The sequence below is a fragment of the Chrysemys picta genome, chromosome 1, assembly GCF_011386835.1.
Source record: "Chrysemys picta bellii isolate R12L10 chromosome 1, ASM1138683v2, whole genome shotgun sequence".
NCBI classification, from domain to species: domain Eukaryota; kingdom Metazoa; phylum Chordata; order Testudines; family Emydidae; genus Chrysemys; species Chrysemys picta.
In genome coordinates this window covers 123,545,557-123,563,093 of record NC_088791.1, presented here as the reverse complement: position 1 = coordinate 123,563,093, position 17,537 = coordinate 123,545,557, and the positions used below count along the sequence as shown (strand labels likewise).

Below are 17,537 nucleotides of genomic sequence, written 5' to 3'. Positions count from 1 at the left end.
GCAGAAAAGGGGCAGCTCGGGAGATGGGGAGACAAACCATAGACCTTAGTGCCTCTGAATCTAGCCTGGGGTTGCTCTAATTTATGGTAGTCAGTCTTGTTTGGGCTGCCCATGGGCTGAGCTGCAGTAGGGTGACCAGATGTCCAAATATTATCAGGACCGTCCCAATATTAGGGGCTTTGTCTTATATGCGCAACTATATTCTGCACACACACACCCCGCAAAAAAAAGTGTCTTGATTTTTCACACTTGCTGTCTTGTCACCTTAATCTGCAGTCCAGAGTAGCTGGAGTTGAGTGCTCCAGCCATTCCTTCTCTCATCCTCAACATGCCCCTACATGGAGTCTCCAAAGAGGAGTGGCATCAGATTCATGTATGTTGTCTTTGCACTGCCTCTGTGCCGGGGGAGTTTTCCACGGGGCCATTGCAGCAACTGCACAGACCTTATATGCTGCCAGAGAGACATAAAGGAGCCACACTGGAAGCCAGAATCCAGGATGCAATGTCCTTAATGATTTGTACAATACTTTTTATAAGGGTGTTTGGGAAGAGTAAAGCTAAGATTACTCAGTGCTAAGATTACTCCTGGTGGTGAGTACCAGGATCCTTTTGATAATGCTTTCCTGCTCGTTTGCACTGGAATAAGCACTAATCTCATCCGGATTTTTACTAGACTGACATTTGAACTCTGGAAATTAGATTTTGGTTCAGTAGTTCTTATTTTCAATCTCAATTCAGTGCTTTCTTGCCACATTTTACTTAGAATTTAGATTTTATTTCTTCTATGGACAAAAATATTAAGGTCCCCACTTCAGGAAACCATTTAGGCTTGTGCTTAAATCTGTCCCTATTTGGGATAGGATTTAAGGATGTGCTTAATTTAAAGCATGTGCTTAAATCCTGTTGAATTCAAGAACATGCTTAAATTCTGTCCTGATGCTTTCCTGAATCAGAACCTAATACAGTAATCTCAATAGCAGATTGGATCCGAAGGATAGGTACCTCATTAGTGTGGAGGACTAGGTGAAATTGAGGGCAAGCTGTCCTCTAAAAACCTTAAGAAATTCTGCCCGAATTTGAAGGATTCACTTTTTGGGAATACCAGGAGAGGAAAGGATTATGGGTGAGATTCCACTCTTTTAAAAAGAGTGTAAATCTAGAGTAACTCAGCTGGTGTCAGCGGAGTCTCTTCAGATTTATTCAGCTATAAATGTATGCATAAATCTGATCCTGTGACCTGCTGGGTTGGGTTGAAGCTAAAATGGCTAAGCCACTGGAGTGGGATTTGAAAGAAAATCCCATTTACCCAGATTGTTGCTACTGGATCCCTACCAGGGGAAAGCAAGGACAGCCAAATGGTGGCACAACAGTACCAGGAATCCTCTCAAATGCAGGGGATTGACCTCACTGACCTGAGGGAAGAAACCACTGGACATGAAAAACAGTCTGTTAATATTCCCAGGTCTGATACCCACCACAAAAAGAAGGGGGGAAATGCTAATTATGTTTATATAAGACTTTGTGGATGAAAATCAGTAGAGAGGCAGCTGAGGTAGGGATTCTGAGGATTTACATGATAAGGACAGGGGTTAGTTCATATAGTACCTCTGACACGCAGCTGGCCACCCTATATGGGCCCTTGCAATTTAGCCCTCAACCCCCTTTTCCTTCAGTGCCCCCTGAGACAAACCCGATCACCCCCGGGAATATTTGGGCAGACACCCTTAAATCATAGTATTCCTTCTGTCTCTGGGTGACCATACTCTGGTGACGCTTTACTGATGGCTAACAGTGCTGAGGATGCCTTCCAACTGTGTCAGGTACCCTCTGAGATTAGCATTCCTTTCCATCACATCTGCCCCATCCAGAACTTCTACCAAGAGGCCAACCACATGCCCACATGTGACGTGCACCCCGTGGGTGACTGCATGCTAGTCCTATAGGCCATGATGATGTAGGGAGGCAAGCTGTCCCATTTCTGTTGGTTGATGTCTACAAAGAATGACAACTTAGCTGTCAGTGTATGGTTTAGGTGCTCCGCCAGCACAACAGACTGTGGGTGGTAAGATGTAGTGTGGATCTTGTTTATCCCGAGCAGGTCACATACCTCTTGGTACAACCGTGACTCAACGTTTCACTCTTGGTCAGTGGCAAGGAGCAAGGTCTGCAGTACTAGCAGACAAACCGCTCAACAAGTACCGTAGCAAATATCTGTGCTTTTTGGTCAGGCAGTGGATGAGCCCCTGCCCAATTGAAGAAGGAGTTTGCTATAGTAGGGACGTATTGACTGCCTCTCTGTGATAGGTAGATGTCCCAGAATATCCATGGCTATCCTTTTTAGAGGGCTGTCCTTCTGGGCAGCAACCTTAGAGGCTTTGGTTAAAGTAAGGATTGTCTTATGGGCCACACTGGAATAACAAGCCTTTACCCAGTCCTCAACTGACTTGTACTATCCAGGCCAGTAGTATTGACTTTGGATCCTTTGGGTAAGTGTCTCTATCCATAAAATGCCCCACATTCTTGCTGCCATGTAAAGCCTCTGGAATCCCCTCAGGTCTATTAGTTGATTGTAATGGCCCATGCTCTCCTCTGCCCTTGGGTGCCTAACCAGTAGCCTTGCAAGTCAGGCCAGTCTTCTCTGTATTGTCATATGCCTGGGTCTGTCATATGCCTTTTCTGGAAGATGTAACAGGCTTGCTTCCTTCCAGAGCTTCAGCTGTGCCTCCTTCAAAGTTGTGGCTCCTTCATCTTGCATTGGAACCTCTGCCCCATAGTCGATGACCCTTTCTGCTGGTGTCAAAGCTGTTGCTAGACTGGCATGTTTTTGTTCCCCAATCCTGGCTTCCTTGCTGGCACTGTCTCAGCTCGGTCTCCCAGACTGGGCATCAGCATTAGTGCACTGTATGGAGTTACTAATCAAAACTGACATTGCAGTACATTGCCAAACAAAAACAAATAAAAATAAAAAAGACATGACTGCTTTTCTCAGAGCAAAGATGGATCGAACAGCGAAACTAAACTGAAGTAATGACACTGAGTGATTCATAGGTTTGTTTTTACAGAGTGTTTTTGCCTTGGCGGAGTGTACTGAACACAGTGTAATGAAGAGATTTAGATTTTTACCCGTGATAGTCCGGAAGGGAGAAGGAATGCAGAATGAGTGACACAGAGAGGTAGAGTAAAGGCAGGAACATGTAACATCTCCCAGACCTGCAAATAGAACATATTCCTTGCGTCAGCATGCTCAGAGTGAGACTGCACTGAGATGAGTTCTGATCCCTGCAGAGATGAGTTTGTTTTTGAGAGAAGAGCTCTTCCATGGGAAGGAAACTGGAGCACTTATCTAGTAGAGAAAACAGCTTGATGACCAAAAAAAAAAAAGAACAGAAACTGTGCCAGGTTTGCAGAGTATTAACTCTGCTAAATGCAGGTGCTTGCTGAGTAGAGCTGTATGAATGACAGATTTTTTGATTCAGTGGCTGAACTGAACAATTTTTAAAATTTGTTTTGGGCTGATTTTAAATGATTTTGGGGGGGGGGCGGAATCAAAACTCAAAAAAAAAATTGTTTCGGGTCAAATGCAACATTTTTTTTTTGGCCCAAAACAAAATATTTTGTTTTGTTTTACCCTCTTTGCCTTTTCCTGCAGTGTGGGGTCTGGGGTGCTTATCTGTGTCTATCTCATTTAAACATTTCCCTGCCACTGCAGAGGCCTTGAACACTGGTGCACCTCAGGCCTTCCTATTCTGTACCTATGGCACATACTAGTGCTGTCTTCTGGGGGCTGTAATACCTCGGTCTAATTTTGGTTGTTGGGTTTAGCATAGATGTTGTTGGGTTTATTGGTGTTGGTGGCCTGTGTTATACAGGTCAGCCTAGAGGAACTGGAAGTCCCTTCTGGCCTTAAATTCTATGACTTGATGACTCTACATTCTTTTTTTTTAATTTAAATCGCAGTAAAATTCTAAATGAAAAGATGAACCAACTGAAAAATCATTTGAAAATGTTGAAATGACACTTTATCATTTTTTTCCGAGATTTTTTTAATTTGCTTTTAGTAAGCGGCCAAGAGTTGCGAGCAGAGGCCTGGAGCTGCTGACTCAAATTTCATTTTATTGGAATGTTTCTCTTATATGGAGCATTGATACTATGCCAGCTGAGGAAGTAGGCCCCCCACAACAGCTACGTAGCCAAACAAGATGATTAATTATTTTTTACTCTGTTTTACCCTTTCTTATTTTGCTGAAACGAATAGCAGCTGAGCTGAATATAAACAGGCTACTTTTTAATCTCTTTTTATTTGAAAATAAATAGAGGATGCATTTGTATCTCACTTTAGATTCAGTTTGACATTAGAGGGAGAATGTGCAAGAACGACATTTCAAGCTGTCTTGTACGACACCACATTATACAACAGAAGCTAGAAGCGATAGAACACAAGCATTCCTACAGGTTGTTTAAAATGTACCCATTACTAAAATGCAAATTACTGTTTATTTTATGAATAATAGAATCCTTAGCTGGTGTGAATTGATGTAAGTTCCTTTTGAATATATTTTACAGCCACCCATAAAAAGATACTTGAATTTGGATTTGCCCTGAAACTAGTCACATATGATGTTACTTAAATCAAGAATTTCACAGAATGGCCAATGTAAAAAAGAACCAGGACTTTAATTGAAACGTTCATAGAAACATCTGATGTTAGGTGTCAAACAAATAGTATAAAACCTTTTTGATTTAATGAAAATATAATTTGTTAAAATTCACCATATTGCAATAAAGAAAAAAAGGCAGCAGCTTTTTCATCTTATTACAGTGAAAACTCAGCACGTAAATTTTTGGAAATGTTTTCCATAAAAAGCAATAATTCTTTAACAGACCTCCTTGGCTTAGTCTGACTTACATTTTTTAAATGTGGTGTTTTTTTTTTTTTGTTTTGTTTTTGCTAATAGAGCTTTTGCTAATAGAACTTTCTATCAGTTTAAAATGTTGACAGTCTACGTATGATTATTTTGATCCCGTCAGGGAGGACAAAAAGGCAGACAACAATTGCTTTATGCGATGGTGGTGTATAGTATGGAGTTACTGGTTAGGAAATTCACTGCCAGAGGAGATGGTGAAATATGTTTTGAATGGGTCTGGACAGGAGAGATTCTTTTTCTTATTGTTTTAAAATGCTGCACAATCAGGTCAATTTTGTGCTGAATGTTTAGAGTGGAATGTTAAAGAGTGTTCAAAAGATAATCTCTTAAACAAACTACCCAATGATCCCCACAGGCAACATTTCCATCTTGGAATTGTGAAAGCATGATATTGCAGGCAGCTTTTCTTAAAAATCTCATGATATTTCTTAGGGAGAAAACATTATCTGAGCAGTGTGTGTACGAGTCAAGAGCCCCTCGATGGCTCTGTCAAGTATTCAACAAGCCAGTGTCCATGTAGGGGTGTGTGTAGTGGTGTGCATTGATCACTAAGTCTTGTGGGAGCCCATCTGTTGAGATCACATCTGAGAAAATCTCTTTTGTGTAAGGATGTGTTGATCAAGCGGGTGATACCTGCCTGGTGTCCATAGTCACCAAGAATTAAATAAGACCCTTTGTCTGTTATTTAACTCAATAATGTTGTCAAGCACCCTCCTCCCCCTCAGTCCTGGCCAACAAAGGCTTAGCAAAGCATATTTCTGCTCTCGGGTTTCCATTTTAATGATCAGTGCATTCCTGGTTGGGAGACAGGCTACAGGCAATGATAGCATAACCCTGTGCAAGCTCCTGAGGCGTGATTAACAGCATGCAATCTTTCATGTGTTTACCTGCCATCTGCACGTAGCACATGTTCTCGCTCCCACAGCTCCCAGCCTCCAAGCCTCGATTGAGTAGCATAGCTGCTACCTACTCACCATCCACCTCCAGCAGCCTACAATTAATATCAATAAAGTTGAAAACTGAAGGCCCAAACCCAACAATGATTAATTAGGATAGCTGTTCCAAGAGTACAGCTGCCTGTGGAGACAAGACACAATTTCATCGCCATGCAGAGCCCACAGGACATTTAGCCCTGGCATGAAGCAAGACCCCAGTTAATTATTTCACTAGTCACAGAGGTGAAAGTAAGCCAGTATGCCCCGCTAGGGCGTATCGGCAAGAGCCGGTGCATCGTACTGAGGCGGATCGGTTTCCTCTGGTGGTAATTTAAAGGGCCTGGGGCTCTCAGCAGCGGCTGGAGTCCCGGGCCCTTTAAACTGCCGCCAGAGCCCTGCTGCTGGAGCCCTGGGGAAGCGGCAGCGGGGCTCAGGCAGCGATTTAAAGGGCCTGGGGCACCTGCCGCCGCTACTGCCCTGGGCCCTTTAAATCGTCCCCGGAGCCCTGGGGTAGGGTGGCAAGGCTCGAGTGGCTATTTAAAGGATCCGGGGCTGTGGCAACCGCTATCGCCCCGGGCCCTTTAACTTGCTGCCGGAGCACCACCGCCACTACCCCAGGGCTCCGGCAGCGGGGCTCCGGGGATGATTTAAAGGGCCCGGGGTGGTAGCGGCAGCCAGAGCCCCGGGCCCTTTAAATCACCATCCGAGCCCCCAGCTGCCGATGCTACCCCGGGGCTCCGGCAGCGTGGCTCGGGTGGCAATTTAAAAGGTTTGGGGCTCCCACTGCCACTACCCTCTGGGGCCCTTTAAATCGCCACCCGAGCCCCGCTGCTGGAGCCTTGGGGTAGCAGCGGTGGGGCTCTGGCGGTGATTTAAAGGGCCAGAGGTTCCCAGCTGCAGCTACTACAGCGAGCCACGGGCCCTTTAAAGCTCCACCAGAGGCCTGGGCCCCCTCCAATGGTGATTTAAAGGCCCCGCCTCTTCCAGTTGAGGCCCCACCCCAAGGACTCTGGAGTACCGGTAAGTCCTTTAAGTTACTTTCACCCCTGACTACTCATCACAGTATGTAAGACAGGAGGGAAAATAACATGGTATGCTGAGCTGCACAGTCTGCTCTGAGTACCTGTTTAGCTTGGCGCTGTTGATGGGAGAGCTTGGACACTTATTTTTTTCCCCAAAACAGAAAGGAGCCAGGCCCAAGGAGCCCAGCAAGGCATCTGAGCCCCACTGAGAGGAAGCCAGGCCTGAGGAGCCCAGTATAGCAATAAGAACTATTGAATAAAAAACATATTTTAAACTACACTAGAATTTCATTTAATTAAAATTATGAAGTGGCCTTTATTAACCCATGGAGGGACCCTTTAAGAGGCAGTGGGGGGGGGGCAGTGCCCCTGGACTGATTACCTGATACCCAATTGGTCTTAAGGGAAGGCTCCTGGGCCTTATAAAGCAGGGGGCTTTGGGGGATGATTTGGTATTATATGTGCATCCTTCTGATTCAGTACAAAGCTAATAACCACACTGCACCTTTAAGTTGGGGGAGGAGGGAATAGTGCTTTACGGCCAGGACGGGGAGTGAGGCTCAGAAACTGCAAAAGGGAGAGTGGGTCAGCTTGGCGATGCTGAGTCATCCCCAGGGACTGGAGGGTGGGGGAGTTCAAAAGGGGCAAGCCCAGCAGGAGAAGCCCCTTTTCCTGGGAGCGGGTGGAGCAGCAGCCAGCCTCCCTCTCCTTGAGGTGGCAAAAAAAAGAGGTTGATCAGGCCCTGCTGCAGGCATCGCGCTAGCCGCTCCTTTCTAGGGAGGCTGGGAAGGAAGATTGGCCTAGGCGGGGTGGGCTTTTTTTTCACCTTCCCCACGGTGGGATTGGGGAGAGCTTTGTTATGGTGAGGGGAGAAGGTGTTAGGCTATGGTGTCGCAACTCATTATGTGGGGTGGCCGCCTAGTGCGGGTACTCCATAGGGAAGGGATACAGTGACCAGCTAAATGGCTTGGAAAAGGACTTAAAAAGCAGATGTTGGTTAAAGGAGCAGAAAGGGGGGGGGAGTTCGGTGTTACTCTGACTCACAGAGTGGGGTGCCAACCCACTTTTCTTATAGCTCACCTTAACCCTCGTTCGGAGGAGTATGGTAAGGTTTCAGCAATGGGTTGGCTGGGGGACCTGGATGGAAAAAGAGGGGGCTTTCAGAAGCCCGCAGAGTAGTTGTTGAATGAACATGGAGTTACCTGCACTGTACACTTTTATCTGCCGGGTAGTCTCAGACATCTAATAATAAAGTTGCGACCTGATTAAAACCGTATCAAGTGTCCTCCTGTTCTTCTTTCGGTATAGCCAGACAATAACCAGTTAGGGGGCACTGTGCTGATGGAGATGCTGTTTGGGGATGACAAATAGGAGAAGTCCTGGCCCCACTGAAGTCAGTGGGAGTTTTGTACCTTGTCCATCTCGATTTTGTGTGGGGGGCTCATGTGAAGACTGGCCCAAGAGGTGAATCATTTTTAATACTAATTAGGAAATAGTAGTAGATTTACAAATCCTTGCTATGAAAATATCAGGAACACAACAATCATTACAACAGTGAGCATTGATTTAAAGAGATGTTATACTGGAATGTAGTCAGAGCTTTCTATTCATATTTCTATATATAATTTGTCCCTTCTGAAACTAACTTTCTCAAAGTAGAATAATCTGAGCATGTTTTTTCCTTTTAATGACATTAGTTAGCCCTTTGGCATTCAAAGATACTACTTTGAAAGGAAGAGCTTTTGAGAATAACTATTTAGCTTATTGAAAATGTGAAATTATGATAATTATTGATTGCTGTTTGATGGCCTAACCACTTATATGGCCAATGTCTCATTTCCTATTACTCTGTGTATGCAAGTGTGTACCTTGGTTTCTGTTCTGTAAACCTCCCTACCTATTTCTTGTAGTAATTCCCCCCTGCCTTGTCAGTTCCCTCCCCTCTCCTTCATTCCTCTTACTTTAAATCCACACACAAAACACCAACATAGCATTTAAAGGAGTCCCCAAATCCCTTTGCTAATACCAAATCCCTGTGCTCTTCCCATGAACACTTGTACTGCTTCTCTTTCAATCCAAAGGAGGTACATTCTCGTCCTATGGGACCTTAACCCACACCATTAGGGATAGCTTACCATCCACTTATTTGAGTTACATGGGGAGGATTTACACAGAACTCTTAAAGGTTCCTCCAAACTCCTCTCTATATTTTCCAGGCCCTCCACTCCTGTTAGGGATCCCCCTAACAATCCACTCCCTCTTATTGTCTTCTCTACTTTTTAAAATAGAGAACATGCTATCACAGAGTTATGAGCTCCCCAGTTAACGCAAACTATTTTCTTTATAACATTAACATTGTTACTGCTAACTGTTCATTCCTGGTGACTTCCAAGAAATCTCTTTTAGTTAATTTTTAGGTTACTCCTCAGGTATCTGAGTTCTCTTGTTCAGCTTCACTTCTGCCATTGCCAGCAGGATCTCTAGAGTCTTTGGTCTTTTCCTATCTTCCTTTTCCTAAGTTTCACTGTCTGCCAAGAGTTTTTCAGCAGGTTATTTGTAGTTACTATCTCAGGAGACTCCTCCTGTACAGCTGAGATTTGGATTTCTACCCCAAGTGACACGGGCGTATTTTTCCTTGCCTAAAGTCTCTTACTGTATACTACTGATTTTTAAATTGTTTTTGGAGAATCCATCCCCTGCCACATTCTGTTCTGTTTTTTGGGGAGTTTAATAGGTTTTGGGGTTGACAGAGACTTTGCTGTCTCCTCAGAGCTCAGGCTTCAGGCAGTCAATTTATACTGGCTTCCTGCTAGTCTTCATTAATCATTGTTTTAAGATGTGTCCTGTCCTGTAGAAGAGTGATTAGATGTAGTGTGATAAATGCTACACTGACTTTCATTCCAGGAAGTCCTTCTGTGTCCATAAGGCTTGTGCTGGTTGGGAAGGGGAGGGATAATGTCATAATTGTCCAGATTGCCATTGGCAGAAATCCTTTTCTCAGCCTATAACTGAGGATGGGAACACAAAATACAGCTATGCAGTATTGTTTTACACTGCTATAACAGAGGGCTTAATTTCAACACTAACGCCACAAGACTCACTTATTATGGGATATTCTGGTCTGTATTTTATATGGTTTGATCAAAACCCTATATTCATTTTAATAGGGGATAGTTTAAAAAACTGTTGTCTGGTCAGGAAGTTAAAGTACAGATTTATGAAGGCACTTTAGTACAATTTCTTTCATCCTTGGGTTACGGTGATAAAAAGGATTTCAAAGCCTGGACAGGCACTGAACGTTTCTTTAAAAGGCACATCTTAGGTTAAGCATCTTAATACAGAACAAAAGGAAATTATTCCAAACATGACATTTAAAATTATACAAAACTACAGTTAAACTCAAAAAGAAAATCAGGTTAGCTTGGCCCTTTTCAATACAAATCTTCATTGTTGCTGCTAAGGAGGACAGGATACGCTGTTCCAATGTATTTACCATGGCGATACACAACTATCTGTAGTTCATACTCCTCTATCCGCACCATCTCACGAGTGACCTTTTCCTGAGACTGTAGAAAAATGATTGTATAGAGGGCAAATTCAAACTCAGGGCTGACACCAATAAAGGTGCTTCCCACAGGTTTTACTAGACCTTTCCAGCTGAATTGTAGGCTCAGAACTTGATCATCTTCATCAGGCTGTAATCAAAAATAAAAGACATGAAAATCCCTGAATACTCAATATGACCAGACAGATATATTTTCACATTCAGGTTTATTCTGCAAATACAAATGTGGGAGTGTAGCGGGGTGGTTACCCCGCTCCTGCCCTGAAGGGCTTAAAACAGCCCTGGGAGAGGGCTGTGGCAGGGGAAAGGCTGGGCTGATTGAGAAACCAGCCACAGCTGCAGCCAGCTTAATCAGGGCCCAGCTGGCCCTTATAAGAGGGCAGTGGGCTAGAAGCAGAGACAGTCTCTCTCTAGATGTTGAGAGGGATGGGCCTGGCTGCTGGGAGCTGAGCAGGGTACCTAGACTGGAGCAGGGCTGGGGAAAGGCCAGAGGAGCTGGGGAGCTCCGGCCTGGAAAAACCCCAGGCTGCAGGCCTTGTTAAAGGCCAAGAAGGTACTGGGGTTGTAGAGGGGCAGCCCATGGGTAGGCAGAGGCAGCAGGTCCAAACCCTCCTTGCCAATTATACTGCAGTCCACCCCAGTGAGCGGGGGCTAGATGGTGACTGACAGTAGCCCAAGACTGAGGTGAGGTGGGGTTGGGGGTTCCCTGGGGAGGGAAGACCCAGCGAGACTACAGGGGGCAGAACCCTGAGAAAAGGGACACTGGGGCCAGCGGCAAGGCGAGACACTGGCCTGCAGAGGGCGCTCTGGAGGCTGGTGAGCTAATTCCCTGGACGACCAGCAGGAGGCCCCGCGCCGGTGAGTCACCGCCACACTGCCCCAGGGAGACTCTACTTCTGAGCAGCTATAGTGCTTGTATCAATTCTGTATATGTAACATGTGGGAGGTAAAGCAGAGCTATTATAGGGGGGTACACAACCCTGGATCTCACAGTAAATCTTCTTTAGAATCTTAGAAGCTCCTGTTGTTTATGGGTCAAGAACTTAGGCAGCAGGTTTATCTTTCCTAACACTTAGAACAGTATCTTAAGTCAATCCTGTACTACTGAAGTAAACGGCACTAAATATTTATGCCAATTTAAATTTCCTTAAGTTTTTCTATAGCATTCATCACTATAAGTATCCAAGTGGCTGAGGAGTGTGAGCAGTAAGTAAAGGATGGTGCTGGTGGCATGCTCAGAAATATCCTATATTTTGGTAGATTTCCATTTTGATTCAACTATAGCTGGGATTTTCAAAGGAGTCTAAGAAGTGAGTCACCCAACTCCCACTGAAATTCAGTGTGAGATGGATTCCAAATCCCATTAGATGGGGAGGGCTGGCTCTAGGCACCAGCCCTCCAAGCATGCGCTTGGTGCGGCACTTTCTAAGGGGCGGCACTCTGCTCCCCCTTTTATAATTTTAATTTTTAATTTTTTTGCTTGGGGCGGCATTGCCGGGAGCTGGCCCTGGCCCTGGCCCAGCCACTCGCCCTGTCAGCGCGTAAGCCGGCATCTGCGCTCCCTGCCCAGCCTGGCAGCACCCTGCACAGCCCACTTGAGGAAACGCCGGGCCGCCCTGGGGAGACTTGGAGCAGCAGCAGGCCCCCTCCTCCCTCCCTCCCTGCATCCCGGGCCCCGCTTCCCTCCCTCCCCGGCTCCTCACACACTCTGGGAACTCCTCTTGCCACCGCCGCTCGGGCTGCGGCGGCGGCAAGAAGGGCTCCCAGAGTGTGTGAGGAGCCGGGGAGGGAGGGAAGCGGGGTCCCCTGGAGCCGAGCTCGGGCTGCGGCGGTGAGAAGGGCTCCTAGAGTCAGGGCCGCCTGGGGGGGGGGGCAAGTGGGGCAATTTGCAGGGGCCCCCACGAGTATGTCGGAGGCTCCCCCCGTCTCCGTCTTCCCCCATCCCCCGGCGTCTCAGCTGGTAAGGGGGAGGGCTGTGAGCTGTGGCCGAGCGGCAGGAACTCAGGCCCCGTTGGAGACACCACACCGCTGCAGCGCTGTCCGGGAGAGGGTGTAAGCGGCATGGAAAGGGGTCGAGGCCAGACACCTCCCTGACCCCATCCCCCCACAGCCCTGACGCCCAGCTCCTCTGAGCCGGACACCCCCCAACCCAATCCCCCCCACAGCCCTGACCCCTGGCTCTGAGCCCAGCCCCTCTGAGCTGGGCACCCCCCGACCAGGGCCGGCTTTAGGCCGATTCAGCCGATTCGGCTGAATTGGGCCCCGCGCTAAGAGGGCCCTGCGCCACAGCTCTCCACCCCGCCCCCAGCTCACTTCCCCCTCCTCCCTTTCCCTGCACACTCCACCCCCTGCTCCTCCCCCGCCCCTGCTTCCCGCGAATCAGAGGTTCGCGGGAAGTCTGAAAAGAAGCAGGGGCGGGCAGGCAGCACCTGGTAAGCTGAGTCAGGGGTGTGGGAGGGGGATGTGAGAAGCGCTCCGGGGAGGCGCGGCACGGCCCAGTCCGGCCCCGGCCGAGCACCTCTGGCCCCAGCAGCTCCGGCCCCAGGGCGTCAGCCCTGGTTCTGGCCGAGCGCGCCGGCCCAGCCCCCGCAGCTCGGCTCGGCTCCGGCCCGGCCCCCACTGCTCGGGCCGGGCCCGGCCTGGCCCGGCCCGGCCCCTGCGGCTCAGCTCAGGCTCGGCCCGGCTTGGGTCCGGCCCGGGTCCGGCCCCCTGGCCCGGCTTGGGTCCAGTCCGGCTTGGGTTCGGCTCGGGCCCGGCCCCCCGGCTCAGCTCCGGCCCCGGCTGAGCGGCTCCGGGCCAGACTCAAGCCCCACGACCCCAGCTGGAGCTCCAGCCGGAGCGCAGCCCAATTCCTGGGGGCGGGGCTTGTGGCAAGCCACGCCCCCAGGAATAGGGCCCCGCTCTTGCTAAAGCCGGCCCTGCCCCCGACCACATCCCTCTCACAGCCCTGACCTCCAGCTCCGAGCCCAGCCCCTCTGAGCTGGGCACCCCCCCGACCCCATCCCTCCCACAGCCCAGCCCAGCCCCCCAGCTTTGAGCCCAGCCCTTGTGAGCCAGGCACCCCCCAACCCAGAGCCCAGCTCCCCACCCAGCCCTGGGCAACAGCAGCACCACCCCAGGCAGCGACAGCCCATTGGCACCAACCATCACAATCACCCAGCAACAGCCCATTATGTAATTGCAAATGTATACATACCATTAAAGCATTTAATGTTTTTAAATAATGTATTTTGTGTATTTTCAAATTATTACAAATTAATTTTTGAATGTATTTCACTAGTTTATTTTTTATGTTTCCAAATACATGTTATGATAGTATTGCAACTTTTTTTTATAGAAGGGGCCCCCGAAATTGCTTTGCCCCAGGCCCTCTGAATCCTCTGGGTGGCCCTGCCCAGAGTGTGTGAGGAGCTGGGGAGGGAGGGAAGTGGGGTCCCCTGGAGCTGAGCCCGGGCTGCGGAGGCAGCGAGAGGGGCTCCCGGAGTGTGTGAGGAGGTGAGTGGCCGGCTGGGCTCATCGGTGCTGAGCAAGTAGCCCCACAGCCGGAGATCCTCGCCTTCCCGCCCATTGGGGCTGGACCAGGGTGCGGTGAGGCTGAAGAGTAGCAGGTCCGGGGAGCTCTCCAGGTGTTCGGCTGCCAGCATGTTGGGGGTGAGGGTGGTGAGCATGACCTGATCCACCTCGGCCACCAGCAGCACCACAAAGCCCAGGGAGGGGGCCGTGTTCTCCGCGCCACCCCGCAGCTGCCCCGCCACCTGGAAGTACTCCCGCTCCGCGCCGCCCAGCAGCTCCACCCGCATGGGGACAGAGTCGCGGCTGGGCCAGGGCTCGGCCACCGTGTGCTGGTAGTGGATCCCATGTTTGGGGGGCGGGGAGCTCAGTGCTGGGGCGGCAGGGGATGTGGTGGGGGGGCACTGGTGGGTGGGTGGGGAGCTCAGGGTTGGGGCGGCAAAAAATTTTTTTGATTGGGGCGGCAAAAAACCTAGAGCTGGCCCTGTAGATGGGTGCCTAAAAGCCCTTACTGCGTAGCCCTTACTGGCACATCTCTATCAGTATCACTTGCATCAGTGTCTAAAATTATGGCCTCCTTTATGGTTGAAAGGTGACATCTATAGGCACAAATGAAAACTGCACCATTGTGAAAACAAAATAAAACTATGTACAGTAACTCCTCACTTAGTGGTCCTAGTTAACATTGTTTTGTTGTTACATTGCTGATCAATTAGGGAACATGCTTGTTTAAAGTTGTACAATGCTCCCTTCTAACGTCATTTGGCAGCCACCTGCTTTGTCCACTGCTTGCAGGAAGAGCAGCCCGTTGGAGCTAGCTGGTGGGGGCTTGTAACTAGGGGGGACCAGCAGCCCCCCATCAGCTCCCCGCTCCCCTAAGTTCCCTGTGCAGCAGCTGCTCAGCAGGCTATCAATTGCTGGGCAGTTCAGCTGTCCCTCCCCCCACTGCCATGTGCTGCTCCTGCCCTCTAACTTGGAGCTGCTCCCCAGGCCTCCTGCTTGTGGTGTGGGGGAAAAAGGGGGGGCTAATATCATGGTGTCCCCCTCCCTCTGCTCCTGCACCCCACTTACCCCTTCTCCATATAGAGCAGGGTGGGGACACAGATGGAGCGAGACAGAGAGCTTGGGGCAGCAGCTGCTGTCTCAACTTCCTAATCCACTTAAAAAGACAATGCACTTAAGAGTGGGTCAGCTTACGTAAAGGGACAGTGTGCACGTCTCTGTCTGCTATGCTGTCTTCCCTCCCCTCCATTCCTGCTGCCTTGTTAATGTAGCCTCTCACACTCTACAATGTGTTAACCCTTGAGAGCTCAGCCGAGTGCTAGTTCATCATTTAGCAGTAAAGAATTCCCTGGGAAATATTCCACCCTCTAACTTCACCACCTCAACCAAGCTTCACACTCATCATAGCTGGCTGTGTGCGTGTGTGTGTGTGTGTGTGTGTATAATATATATATATATAAAATGTGTGGGGGTTTTTTGGTCTGGTGAAAAAAATTTCCCTGGAACCTAGCCCCCCCCCCCCCATTTACATTAATTCTTGTGGGGAAATTGGATTCGCTTAACATTGTTTTGCTTAAAGTAGCATTTTTCAGGAACATAACTACAACGTTAAGCAAGGAGTTACTGTACAGTACAGAACTTCTATAGCAGTAGCTCTCAAACTTTCCAGACTACTGTACCCCTTTCAGGAGTCTGATTTGTCTTGCATACCCCCAAGTTACACCTCACTTAAACTACTGTACTTAAAATAAGAAAGTATCACAGCACATTACAGAAAAATTGCTGACTTTCTCATTTTTACCACATAATTATAAAATCAATTGAAATATAAATATTGTACTTGTATTTCAGTCTATAGTATATAGAGCAGTATAAACAAGTCATTGTCTGTATGAAATTATAGCTTGTACTGACTTCGCTAGTGCTTTTTATGTCACCTGTTGTAAAACGAGGCAAATATCTAGATGAGTTGATGTACCCACTGGAAGACCTCTGTGTAATCCCAGGGACACAAGTACCCCTGGTTGAGAACCACTGTTCTTTAGCACCTCTCACTCACAGCTCTGAGTACATTGCCTGCACTTAAGAGGCACTGTTAACTTCAAGTTGATACCTGCTTGATTATGTTAACCTACTATTGTTGCAAGTAACACCTAAGATTATTGCTGAGAGAATATTTTCTCTATATTTTCTGTACGTTCCCTTTGTGCATTAGCTAGCAGTTTGAATAAGAGTCATTTTCACTGTTTCTTCTGTTCAGTCAGGTCAGCGTCCCCTGTCTGTATACGCACTTCACACAGCCATAGTGCAGAGAATTCATTTTTGTAAATAGGAAAACAATTGTTAAACCAAAACAATTGGCAGGGGTTCTCCAAGGCTAAAACTATTTTTAATTCACAATTTTTGAAACTCAGCAGATTAAGTTGTCGGTGTTCCTTTAATTAAGCCTCAGAACAGCACTATGAGTGAGGTATAATTGGCATTGTGTTACAGATGGGGAAACTACAGTACAGAATGTTTATGTGCCAGATCCAAAGCCCATTGAAGTCATTGGAAGACTCCCATTGACTTCAATGGGTATTGGATCAGACCCGAAGTCCCAAGATCTCAGCTCAAGAGAGTAACAAAAAGCCCTAGTCCCATTCTTTAACCTTGATATATCATGCAATCGACAGAATTATGCTGTTTTTCTGGACATACTTGTCTGAACCCATGATCCTAATAGAGCTCATCAGCTCCCAGAATCGGGCCCTTTGAAACTTAGTGCATTGGGGCTTAGCAGAAAGGCAGCAAACATACGGGGTTCTGTCCAATGTCACCTGAAAGGCAGGGGAATTTCCAAGTGATTTTTGTGGTTGAATATACTCTGCATCCTTCAATATCAGGGCTTCCTTCTTCAGTCCAGCATGGTAAGGTCAATGGAGACACTAGCCACTAGAGGATTATTAATCTCCTCTGTCCACAAGAGGTATTGGGGGGGAAAAGGTGGCCCGAGAGAATTTTAGGGTCTCAGTGGGGAATTAAAAATTAGGTGGGCATTGAGCTTTAATAGCAGACAAAATCCACAGCAAAAATAATCTATCTCCCCCAACACCATGATGCCCTGGACTCATTAACAGAGACATTGTGATTTGATTTACTTACCTTATCTATAAACTGTACACATACAAACAGACAACCCTAAATCTCTCTTACCCTGCTATTTTTCCTCCTGGCAATATAGCCTTTGTAGTCAATTTGTTTATGCTTTTCCTGAAGGTAAAACTGTACCCAGTTATGCAAACCCAGAATCTCTTTTCCATGCTTTGTTTCTCCGACAAACACGTGTTCGAATCCACAGGAATCAGGCCTACAATAAAATCAGCATAAAAATATAATTAGCTAAAAAAATTAATTTGCTGGATGCCGAAGGCCAGAAAATGAACAAAATTGGCACTTGCTGAGCGTTATCCATGAATATTGCCTGTTTTGAATGTTTTCTTTTTCTTTTTTGTGGAAATAAAAATAAAGATCTGGTTGTGAAATCTAAGTTGCTATTTGATGTTAAAGGAATAACTACCAGTAAAAAACAAAACAA

At 47.5% G+C, this 17,537-nt stretch overlaps 1 protein-coding gene across 1 annotated transcript in view; it reads right to left on the bottom strand.

The window, feature by feature from the left end:
• Positions 1-8,342: 8,342 nt before the first annotated feature.
• LOC101950612 (poly(U)-specific endoribonuclease-like) overlaps positions 8,343-17,537 on the bottom strand; it is a 29,206-nt gene continuing 20,011 nt past the window's right edge. Inside the window, exons 6-7 of the mRNA XM_005296684.4 lie at positions 17,156-17,309; positions 8,343-10,577 (exon numbers count right to left, since the gene is read on the bottom strand). Of these exons, the coding sequence (XP_005296741.1) occupies positions 10,314-10,577; positions 17,156-17,309 (418 nt within the window). The 3' untranslated portion in view covers positions 8,343-10,313. The remainder of the gene's footprint in view (positions 10,578-17,155; positions 17,310-17,537) is intronic.